The sequence below is a fragment of the Erythrolamprus reginae genome, chromosome 1, assembly GCF_031021105.1.
Source record: "Erythrolamprus reginae isolate rEryReg1 chromosome 1, rEryReg1.hap1, whole genome shotgun sequence".
NCBI classification, from domain to species: Eukaryota; Metazoa; Chordata; class Lepidosauria; order Squamata; family Dipsadidae; genus Erythrolamprus; species Erythrolamprus reginae.
In genome coordinates, this window is record NC_091950.1 from 143,822,534 (window position 1) to 143,835,266 (window position 12,733).

Below are 12,733 nucleotides of genomic sequence, written 5' to 3' on the forward strand. Positions count from 1 at the left end.
AGTGAACACAAGAACAAGGGGACACAATCTGAAGTTAGTTGGGGGAAAGATCAAAAGCAACGTGAGAAAATATTATTTCACTGAAAGAGTAGTAGATCCTTGGAACAAACTTCCAGCAGACGTGGTTGGTAAATCCACAGTAACTGAATTTAAACATGCCTGGGATAAACATATATCCATCCTAAGATAAAATACAGGAAATAGTATAAGTGTAGACTAGATGGACCATGAAGTCTTTTTCTGCCATCAGTCTCCTATGTTTCTATGTTTCTACCAATGGCAATAAACTCTCTACATTCATTTGTGTTGTACAAAAACAAACAAAAAAAGTTTTTCCTTATTTACACTTTGGAATTTTGCAGATATGGGTGAAAAAAATCTGGACGTGATCTTTGAAGAAAACGTTACCATGGCTGTCAAGGACTTCATATTTGTAGGATTAACAAGCAATCCTAAAATACAGAGCATCCTCTTTTTAATATTCCTTCTCATTTATGTAATCACTTTGATTGAAAATCTAGGAATGGTTGCTTTGATAGGGACCAGTGCTTGTCTCCACACCCCTATGTATTTTTTCCTCAGCAGCTTATCCATTCTGGATGCATGCTTCTCTTCTGTGTTTGCTCCAAAGATGTTAGTGAACTTTTTGGCAGATAAAAACTCAATTTCCTATACTGGATGTGCAATACAGATGTACTTTTTTATAGGTTTAGGGAGTGCAGAATGCTTTCTTCTTGCAGCAATGGCTTATGACCGGTACGTAGCTATCTGCAAGCCCTTGTTGTATCCTGTCCTCATGTCTCCCAAGGATTGTATTCTTCTGGTGGCAGGTTCCTATGTTCTTGGTCTTTTACATTCTTTTATACATACTATTTTTACTTTCCAACTCTCCTTTTGTAGTTCGGTTATCAATCATTTTTTCTGTGACATCACTGCGCTTTTATCACTTTCCTGTTCTGATACTTATATCAATGAACTTCTGATCTTTTATGTGGCTGGGCTTGTGGAAATAATCACCATTCTGAGTGTAGCGGTTTCTTACATATACATTCTCACCAACATTGTAATAGGAATTCACTCGGCCGCAGGCAGGATGAAAGCTTTCTCCACCTGCACTTCACACCTCACCGTAGTCACCATCTTCCATGGGGCAATCCTTATTTTGCACTTCCAACCAAAATCTAGCAGCAAACTGCCCCATCAAGATATGAGTGACAAAATTCTTGCTGTTTTCTATACAATTGTTATCCCCTTACTGAACCCTTTGATTTATAGCCTGAGAAACAAAGAGGTCAAGGATGCCTTAAGAAGTTCTTGGAGAAGAGCCTGGGTCAAAACCAGCGGTTGCTCCCGGTTTGACCCGGTTCTTAGAACCAGTAGCGCCAGTGGTGGGAGGCTCCGCCCACTTGCCCAGAACACTTCTGCACATGCCAAGAAGCATCGCGCACGCATGCAAGCACACTTGCAAACCAGTAGTAAAGGATTTTAGAACCCACTACTGGTAAAAATAATTAAATATTTTTTTGTTTCACAAGGCAATCACTTTCCTAATTTAGAGGGGCTTTGCTATGGTATTGTAATTAATCTGTAAATAATTTTTCTGAAATATAAAAGCAGAATGGTCTTTGTTATAAATGATTTAATATGTTTTACTTTTCATGTAGCTGATGATGAAGTGTTAGAGTCTTCCATGAAAACTTCTTTTCTGTCTAGGTACAAGGCCAAGAAACCATGGGATCATGTTTAGCAACAGCACTTAAATTTATATACCACTACATAGTACTTTACAGCACTCTCTGAAGGGTTTATAAATGTCAGCATATTGCCCCCAATAATTTGGGTCCTCATTTTACCAACATTAGAAGGATGGAAGGCTGAGTCAATCTTGAGCCAAACAGAATCAAACTTTGGCTGTGGGCAAAGTCAACCTGCAATATTGCATTCTAATCAGTGTACAACTATGCTTACAAGTGTTTTGGAGTTAATTGTCTGATTGATAATTACAAAATAAAAATGATTTTTAAAGATTTGTTGTTTTGATATTTTAGTCCTCTATAAGTTGACCACAGTCGTTTGATGAGAAGGAAGCCTTAAAAAAAATCAAATCAATAAATCAGTCCATGCACATCTTCACCCTGAGCTGTGAAATCAGTTAGTGGATCCTCTACCATTCTCCATGCACTTCCATTTCATATGATGCATGCACTTCTTGTAGATTTCCTAGAAATAAATTTTAGAAAGGGTGAAATAAAAATATAGTTTCCTCCTGGGTTTTAAACCCACCTAATTCCAAACGGGGTGATAGAAATATACTTGTTGGTGTTCTGTGGTGTCATAACTTGGTTGTTTTATCATGATGGGACTGGATTAATTTAATTTAATTTAATCAATTAAATTAAAGACTCAGGGTGGCGCACAACAATAAAACAGTATACACCAGTAAACACCCACCCCCCAATATTAAAAGACATTCGTCCATCTATCATTCATTGCTTCTGACCTGAGCAGAGTGTTGTTGTTCAATGGCCCCAGGCCTGCTGTCAAAGCAATGATTTAAGGCTTTTTGGAAGGCCAGGAGGTGGGAGCAGTGCAAATCTCTGGGGGGAGTTGGTTCCAGAGAGCTGTAGCTGCCACAGAGAAGTCCCTTCCTCATGGTCCTGCCAGTCGGCATTGCTTGACTGACAGGACCTGGGGAGGCCAACTCTGTGGGATCTAATTGGTTGCTGGGAAGTGTGAGATAGAAGACGATCCAATAAATAATCTGGTCTTAACCCAGGTAGAGAATGGATAAACTATGAAGTCTGTAAATGGAAGAGAAATCATCCAATGAATAAGCAAAAAATCTGATCTAGTTTCTTACCTGATTACCTTCACCCTACTGCCCAAATTATAACTATTTGGGTTGGTGTTACATATTAGGAAGGTTAAGTGTTTACTCCAAGGTCCGCTTTACAAGTGGGAAAATGGAGACCGCTGATTGATTGAACCATCTGACAGTTCAGTATAAAAGGGAGAGCTGTCAGCCTGGCTCCTTTGCTGGATCTAACTGTTGTCCAATAAAGAGCTCTTGTTGCTATTCCTGCCTCCTGCCTCTTCAGTACCAGTATTGCATAACCATAATAGTAAGTTCAGCTATCAAGCCAGCATTTCTGATAGACATGCCAGAGTGTCATTTATTTATTATTTATTTTATTTATTTATTGGATTTGTATGCCACCCCTCTCCGTGGACTCGGGGCGGCTAACAACAGTGACAAAAAACAGAATGTAAAAATCCAATACTACAACAGCTAAAAACCCATTATATAAAAACCAATCATACATACAAACATACCATGCATAAATTGTAGAAGCCTAGTGGGAAAGATTATCTTAATTCCCCCATGCCTGACGGCAGAGGTGGGTTTTAAGGGGCTTACGAAAGGCAAGGAGGGTGGGGGCTATTCTAATCTCTGGGGAGAGTTGGTTCCAGAGGGTCGGGGCTGCCAGAGAAGGCTCTTCCCCTGGGCCCCGACAACCGACATTGTTTAGTTGACGGGATCTGGAGAAGGCCCACTGTGTGGGACGTAACTGGTCGCTGGGATTCATGCGGCAGAAGGTGGTCCCTGAGATAATCTATGGAGTTGGATTTGCAATATATCTCCATTAGATTACTGTACTTGAGGAACTGAACAAAACCGCTTCTTGCTTCCTTAGGCTCTGCAACAGCCCTCTTCCTAGGTCCACAAAGCAGTCTTGCTAACATTTACAGTCTAGCCCACTTCTTATCACATGGATCCGGAATCAAACAAAGAAAAGATACGTAAATACACACCCATTGAATTGAACTGACCTTCTAGCTTAGTTATTGTCCAGCAGCTGTTCATAGAACAACTCTATTAACTTCCCTAGGTGCTTGTTGAAGAATCTCTCTAACACTGGTTTAGAAGAATAGAACTATATACTCAAGCAGTTCTCTGCTGTCAGGAAAATATTTTTCTCAATACTTTTCTGTAGGGTAGGTTAGGCTGAGAAATCTGGATAGCCCTAAAAAGAAAAAAAAGTAACTGCTCTAAAATCAAACAATGGATTTCCATGGCTCATGACAGATTTGTACCTTATGAAACCAGGTTGCAACACCTTGGTCTCTTCAGCCTTGAAAGTATATGAAATAATGCATGGGATAGAAAAGGTGGATAGAGAAAAAATATTTTCTCTATTACACAGTACTGGGACAAGGGGTCATTCCCTAAAGCTCATAGGTAAGGAAGCGAGGACAAATAGAGGGAAATATTTCTTCACCCAAAGGGTCATTGGTTTATGGAATTCACTTCCAAAAGAGGTTGTGCAGCTGCCAGCCTGGATAGCTTCAAGGCAGGATTAGATAAATTCATGGATGCCGAGTGTATTGGTGGTTATTGAAACACATGTCCAAGTGCCTCCTCTATGTTGGTTGAGGCAGGCAGGATTCCCTTGGGTTCCATTTGTTGGGAGTCAATGGAAAGAGAGGGTTTTGTCCTCTCTTTCTGCTTAAGATCCCCATGTACAATTGGTGGGCCACTGACCTTCTTACCAGGCCTCAACTGCATGGACATCAAGAAGCAACAGTTAAAAGTAAAAAACCTCGTTTTAAATCTTTTTGTTTCAAGAATTTATAAGGCCAGTCCACTCATTCTACTAACTTTTGAGTGTTATACAAAAAAAAATAATAATAAGAAAAATATAAAGCGTTAAAAGATAACAGGGATTCTTGTGGGAAAATAAGAGGAAGAGAGATTATTATATATGTTCTCCATCTTGAGTTATTTATAAAAATAATAAAGGTAGAATGTTTTATACACACACAGAGAGAAAGACACACACACACAATACACACACACACACACACACACACACACACACATTGTCTGTTTTTTCTTTCCTCACATGGAATTGATCGCTTAACCAAACCAGGAATAGATGTTTGGTTGGAGACTGAAGAGTATCACAGCCTCTCTAGAGACTGTGAAGGATACTAAGCTGTTCTCCAAGTACCCAGACCCTGGAGAAATGAGGTTTGCACTGTGGGGGAAGACAACTTTGCTTGGATATGCATATAAACTAGACATTTTATGACACTAGTTGATTTATTTGATAAGGAGCTTCAGGGTAAGAATGTTTTTGCTTTGAGAAATGATATAATGATGTGACAGCTGTCTCCCTCATTTGCCTTTGCTGTTCTATGGACCTACCTTGAATTCTGGAACTCTTTTCACCCTCTGAGGTTCTTGACAGTCTGCTCATCACTGTGTCCATTGATTTTATACACGTTTTGCATAGAGAAACGGCCTCCCTATTGGCTGAGTCTTAGGGTATTTCTATCTAAGAAAAGCCTTTCTTCTGAACCCGAGAAAGACTTTTGAAAGGAGAAGAAATGATGCTTCCCAGGGGCTCAGTCACCCAACAAGCAGGATTCTCTATAGTGAATTCAAAATGACAAAGTAGGAATTCTGCCTATAAAGAAGATCCTGCCAGAGCTGGAGGTAAACTAAACTTGGATATCAGATGAACTGTGCAGGGCCTTCCTTTTTGTTTACTCTACAAAAAAAGCAAACAGACCCCAAATTAGTCTCTACTCTCATTAAAATGATCTGGTATTTAATTATCTAGAATATGCATTACACTGTTTCTCAGATTAAATCGATATTTCATTTAGCCCTTTGCATTGTACAAAGTCTCATCTCTATTAATTTTAGGAAGTGTAGAGAAAAATGAATATTATTTTACAAAGGTAATATTTATGTATGAATATTTAATAGCCCCCAAAGTAGCATTGAAATGCCTATCAAAGCAGGCATTTATTAAATAAACTAAATAGCTTGATTATGTGGGTAGAATTGTAAAATTCATTGGGGAATGTTCAGAAACAAATAATTGGAAGGGATAAATTCCTTCCTTCCTCCGTCCCTTCCTATCTTCTTGCATTTTATTTAAAAAACATAGTGATATTCATACCGCTGAATAATTAATAGAATATGAAAAGTAACAGTGAATGATTTTAATTTCCTCACAAAAGCAATTTGGGTTTTTTAATATGTATACACAGACACACATTTCTCTTCTTCTTCCTCATCTTTGTTTTTTATTTTCTTACTTAAGCTGTCCATTTCTGCACATACAGTTATTTTTTCAATAGTGTCTTCTTCAGTGGGTATAGTATCATTTCAACAGATTCCATGTTTTGTTTTGTTTTGTTTTTTAACCTTGCAGGTCTGGAAGGAAAATGACAGAAGAAAATAGCACCACAAAAGTCAAGGAGTTTGTCTTTGTAAGTTTCACCAACAAGCCTGTCCTGAAGATTATCCTTTTTTTGGTGATCTTGATATTTTACATGGCTACACTAATGGGCAATATAGGAATGATTGCTTTAATAAGGGCCAGCCCCCAACTCCACACTCCAATGTACTTCTTCCTCAGCAATCTATCCTTTATAGATTCATTATTCTCCTCTGTGGTTGCCTGTAGGTTTTTGGTGATTCTCCTGGACGATAAAAAATCTATTTCCTTTATTGGGTGTGCCACGCAAATGTACTTTGTCATAGGCTTGGCGAGTGTAGAGTGCTTTCTCCTTGCAGCAATGGCCTATGACCGATATGTGGCTATCTGCAAACCTTTGCTGTACCCAGTCCTCATGTCTCCCAGAGTCTGCATTCTTCTGATGGCAAGTTCCTATCTCCTGGGTTCTTTCCATTCCCTTCTTCATACCATTTTCACTTTCAGATTGTCCTTCTGTCGGTTTGAGATCAATCAGGTATATTGTGACATCTCAGCTCTTTTCCTGCTCTCCTGTACTGACACTCACCTAAATGAACTTCTGGTTTTTTATGTGGCTGGACTGGTAGAAACAACTACCGTGCTGTGTGTTTTTCTTTCATACATGTATATTCTTGCCAATATTATGAGGATCAGTTCAGCTTCAGGCAGACTGAAAGCCTTCTCCACTTGCACGTCACACCTAATTGCAGTTACCATCTTCCACGGGGCAATCCTTATTTTACATTTCCGACCAAAATCAAGCAATGGATCTCCCATCCAAGATGCAAGTGACAAAATCCTTGCTGTTTTCTACACAATTGTTATCCCTCTGCTGAACCCTTTGATTTACAGCCTGAGAAACAAGGAGGTGAAGGGAGCCTTAAGATCTTCTTGGACAAGAGCATGGATTTAATTATCAGGATTTTATCCCATTTTTATTGCTTGACAAATAACTCAAGGTGGTGAATAATACATTCATCCCCTTTTGCCCACAAGTACCTTACAGGAGTCCCAAAGGTGTTTTTTCAGAAAGTCCATTTGCCTCTTGAAAAAGCACCTTTGAGACAACCATGACCTGGATGACTGAGAATCTCCATAGACATTTACCTTACAAGAGACAATGAGTGGCTAAAAATCACCCAGCAGGCTTTCGGCAGAACAGGCACTCAGAGTCTCCTAATTTCTAGGCCAGTAACATAAATGTGGCTCTTTTTCCTGATTAATTTTTGGGGGTGGGGGCGCATTTTGTTGTAATTAAACTATAAGCAATTTCCCCAGAATACAGAAATAAATGTTCTCAAAATGTTGTCCCAGAGAAGAGAGATAAAAGATAAGAGAATAATGGAGGAAAGTCGACAAAGGAGTTACTAAATAGTACCAACCATAAGCAATTATAAGGGAAATAGAAGCTACGTTACAAATAGAATTTATTTATTTTATTTATTTATTTATTAGATTTGTACGCCGCCCCTCTCCGCAGACTCGGGGCGGCTCACAACAGTGATAAAAACAGTATACAATGACAAATCTAATATTAAAACTCTATAATAATAAATCTAACATTAAAAGTCTAAAACCCCCATTGTTTAAAAATCATACATACAACATACCATACATAAAACCTCATAGGCAAGAATACACTATTGTATGATGTATATAAACAGAATTGTGAGATTTATGCATACAGTAGAAACGAATAGACAAAGAAATTGAAGGGGAAATAACTGTAAAATATAAAATGTTTTAGTGATGCCAAAATGTTGTAAAGAAGGAAGCTGTATAAATGTTTGTCTCTAACTTTAAAGATGTTCAATACATTTTTTTAAAAAAATGTACTCAATATTTTCTGTGAGATAAATTAGGCCAAAAGACCCTGTTTGCTCTGAAATCACATAATGAGCTTCCATGGGTCTTGGAAGATTTGCACCTAGATGTTGGAAGGAAGAAAGGAAGGAAGGAAGGAAGGAAGGAAGGAAGGAAGGAATGAAGGAAGGAAGGAAGGAATACACAACATTGGAAAGATTTGATATTACCCACAATGGAGGAATAGATGGTGAAGATAAAGGAACTAGCTGGCTAAATTGAAAGCTGTGGTTAAAGGAAATATGCTAACTTATGCTGACTGGAAACCCCTTTTGTATTTGAAACCAAAAAAAATGAATGCATAATATTGCAAAAAAGTGCTATTGCTAACATGTTGTAAGCCGCCCTGAGTCTAAGGAGAAGGGTGGCATAAAAATTGAATAAGTAAGTAAGTAAGTAAGTAAATAAGTAAATAAGTAAATAAGTAAATAAGTAAATAAGTAAATAAGTAAATAAGTAAATAAGTAAATAAGTAAATAAGTAAATAAGTAAATAAGTAAATAAGTAAATAAGTAAATAAGTAAATAAGTAAATAAGTAAATAAGTAAATAAGTAAATAAGTAAATAAGTACATAAGTACATAAGTAAGTAAATAAATAAATAAATAAATAAATAAATAAATAAATATGTTTTTTATGATTAGAAAAAAATGGAAGATTACACTGGGGAACAGCAATTTCGTTGTCTTAAATCTGTGACTTATTTTCAACTACCTTTTGGCCTCTGGATCCCAAAATAACCACATCTATCACGTCTATCACTTTTGTTTATCACGTCTATCACTTTTTAAGCTACAGGATACTCCCCAAAATTATACAAATAGTGCATATAAAGGAAAGGAAAAACTTAGAAAATATACTGTTTACAAAGAATAATTTTATTCATACAAAGGCTATAATAGTTACTGCAGGTTAAATTGTGTTCATACAAATAGTTGTTTTTTTAATCAAATGGTAATTATACAGTATATATATAAAGGTAAAAAACATTGCTTATAGCTCTTTATGGAGTGTTTAATCTGTGGACATTCTCACTTGATGCTCCAAAAATAGTCAGCCATTATATGTACATCCCATCTACCTTGATACCGTGCCTCCATGACCTTCAAATCTTGGTGGAATCACTCACCCTACTCATCACTGACTGCACCAAGATTTCCTGGGAAGTTAGCAAGATAGCTATGGGAAAAAATGCAATTTAATCTCATGTTGCAACCTAGATTGGTCACATTCTCATAAGATGCAGAGAAAAAACCAGCATGCCTAATTATGCCGCCCCGAGTCTACGGAGAGGGGCGGCATACAAATTAATTAAATAAATGAATGAATGAATGAATGAACGAACAAACAAACAAACAAACAAACAAACAAACAACTATAAAAAGCTCAAAAATAAAACTCAACAGAAATTGTGTTACAAGTTGTTGCCCAGTGTTATATTAGAAAAAGGAAAAGCTGTAGCCCTAAAGGAAGAAGTTAAGATACATGGGAAAGGTACATTTATACTTATTACTACTGTAAGCGAAAATTGTAAATTACTTCTTTATCCTTTCTTTCCTGCTCTTTTGCCTTGTGCTCCCCCCCGCACGTCTTTATTTTATTTTTTTCCTATTTTTAATATTATTTTTGTTAGTTCCTTCTTTCTTCTTCAGGATGCTAATAAAGTTACTATCAATAAATAAACAAAATTTAAAAACAGACATGCATATATCACATTAGTCATGGATATTTAGATTTGGGCTTTTTGAATTGTGATATATAAATGGCATATTCACAAAGTGCTGCCTTCTCCTGCTTTTCACAATTGATGAGAAAATAAGCAAAAGAAAGATAAAACAAAAAAGTATCTGAGATAGCAGCAGTAGTGGTTGTGCTGGCAAGGTCTTGAAAACCTAGCAGAGAAATTCTCCACTTCAATTCCTACTTGGGTTAAATGGAGTTACTCTGATGTCTTCCTCTTGCTTCCCCAATGAATTTAAGTATCTTTTCTATAGCAGCCCTATGTCCCATTTAATTGTCTTGCCCTTTCCTGTGTGTTCCCATGGTCTGATAAGCACTCTGCCAGGTGTATGTAGAATTCTCCATAGATTGTGTCACAATCCTGCCCAGAAGAGTGAGCAAGTTGGGATGGAATCATCTGCAATACTTTGAAACAGTGGTCATCAACCGGTGGTCCATGGAACTACTGGTGGTCTGTGAGAAAATTTTGGTAGTCTGCAGAAATTTTTTTAGCATTTTTTATATTGCACTAAATCAGGGGTCCTCAAACTACCGGACCGGATGCATGCAATGAATCCTTGTGTTGTTGCAGAGAGTCTCCCTCTTTGGAGTTTTTTTGTGAAGTTCAGAGGGGGGCCGAAATTCCAACCTGGGATCTGTTTCCGCCTCCTGGTGTGGGACTTTGGGCAAAAGCTGGAGGGAAGTGCCACAGGTGGAAAAGAGCTGGAGGACCTTGTTCCAGTGTCACAGTATCATGGCCTGGAACTGGGTGACAATCTTAGCCTGCTGAGCCTCCATCATTGGTACCTGATCTTGTATTACCACAGGTCTTCCCTATGCTTGCAAAAGTCTATGCTCATAGTCCTCTGTGAGGTGCTTCTGCTGAGCTTCCTTCTTAGTCAGATCCAATATGAAGTGAATGGGGTTTTTTTCCAATTCTTTCTTGTGATGGCTGCTTAGCTCCAACAACTGCTTCCTATTGGGGCCCTAAGGAGTCTGGGTGCGTAGACAAGGAGTGGATGGGAGGGGAGGGGAGAGGGGAGGCCAGCAAAGCACCCCTCAATGAAAGTGACATCAAGTTGACCCTGCTCACCAGTCACATGACCACCTAGCCACACCCACCCACCCAGTCATTAGGCAAATCATATTAGTGGTCCACAGGATTTAAAATTATGAAGTTGATGGTCCCTAAGGTCCAAAAGGTCGCAGACTCCTGCTTTAATGATATGAACTGCATGAATATCAACAATAAACAGTTAAAAATAAAACCAAAGTCAAACCATCTGTAGGAAAATGAAAACCCCATCTCCTCATATAACCCCTTGTCCTGATAAAGGGGTAAAGGACAAGCTATGTTGAAATGGTATGTTGAAATCCAAACATGGTGTAGTTTGGCATACCCATTTGCAATTAACCTTTAAAAATTGTAATCAGCAAAATATGTTTACCCTAAGGGGGTATGATAGATGGACAATGAGAGAGAGTCAAAGAGAGAGTAAGAGGGCAAGTTGACCTGATGAAACATAAGTCTGGAACATAAGCAGAAAAATAAGTGATTAATTAAAATGGCTGACAATGCTGGAAAGTCCCAAAAAGCCCTAGAAGAAAGAGCAAAAAGATGTGAAAGTTAGCCAATGATGTTATATAAGGATGTTGTGTAATAAGGGGGAAGTCCAGACAATGGACAGTGAAGGATAGTATAAATATATGGCATTTTGGTACCTCAATAGCATGGATATTGTTTTATGCCCTGTCTCTTTGGTCCAATGTGCACATATTTGGCTTTTTTAAAAAAATAAAGTTTTTTCTTTTATTATTTTTCTGGACTCCTTAAATTATTCTCACACCATCTTTTTATTTATTTCAAGTATTGATAAAGCCATGTTAAGATATTCATGAACTGGGAGAGCCATGTTAAAAAGGTCAGCTAATGAATAGCCATAGCAACTAAGTCAGCCAGTGGGAGCTAAACACACCTGAGTGTGTGCAGAGAACTGAAATTGGAAGTCTGGGTATGACTCAGTCCACCCTGCACTTTCCTCTCTGTACTCTGCTGAAATGAAACTAACTCTCCTGCTTGTGTTTACTGGAAGAAGAACTCTGCTAATGGTATTGTAAATTCATCTGTTACTATATTTATGATGAAGTTAATGAACCCAGCTGAATCAGTTTTCTGTGTGCGCTTCTGGTTTTGATATTTGTTTGTTTGTTTGTTTGTTTGTTTGTTTGTTTGTTTGTTTGTTTGTTTGTTTGTTCGTTCATTCATTCATTCAATTTTTATGCCGCCCTTCTCCTTAGACTCAGGGCGGCTTACAACATGTTAGCAATAGCACTTTTTAACAGAGCCAGCATATTGCCCCCACAATCTGGGTCCTCATTTTACCCACCTCGGAAGGATGGAAGGCTGAGTCAACCTTGAGCCGGTGATGAGATTTGAACCGCTGACCTTCAGATCTACAGTCAGCTTCAGTGGCCTGCAGTACAGCACTCTACCTGTTGCGCCACCCTGGCTCCCTAATTTGCAACAAATTTTCATAAACCATCCCACTCAATCTATTCCAGTTTCATAGAACAAAAATGAACAATTAAAAAAATCCTTACACATCATTTAAAAAATAACCCAATAAATAAAAAGGCAACCTGAACAAGACAAGTGAAACAATGACAGAAGAATCCCATCCAACTGAATTTAAAGGCTTTGTGTTTACTAATTTTCCAAAGACCTTTCACATTTGGGGGAGACTTTCCTCCAGAGCTGAATGTGATCCTTGTCCAGATGTTGTCCACACAGTAGAAGCATAGACATCGTCATCTATATATTTGCTCCATTATTTTGTTCGTATGGAATTAATCTCTTATTCAAGTGCAGGAATAGCTACA

The 12,733-nt window shown here is 38.0% G+C and overlaps 2 protein-coding genes across 2 annotated transcripts; both read left to right on the forward strand.

Annotated features, from left to right (window-relative positions):
• Window positions 1–364: 364 nt before the first annotated feature.
• LOC139166371 (olfactory receptor 8D1-like) lies at window positions 365–1,489 on the forward strand. The gene has a single exon (XM_070749845.1). It carries the CDS (start codon window positions 365–367, stop codon window positions 1,487–1,489), a length of 1,125 nt encoding a protein of 374 aa, XP_070605946.1.
• Window positions 1,490–6,240: 4,751 nt separating this feature from the next.
• On the forward strand, window positions 6,241–7,185 carry LOC139158941 (olfactory receptor 5AR1-like). Its single transcript, XM_070736279.1, has one exon. It carries the CDS (start codon window positions 6,241–6,243, stop codon window positions 7,183–7,185), a length of 945 nt encoding a protein of 314 aa, XP_070592380.1.
• Window positions 7,186–12,733: the final 5,548 nt, after the last annotated feature.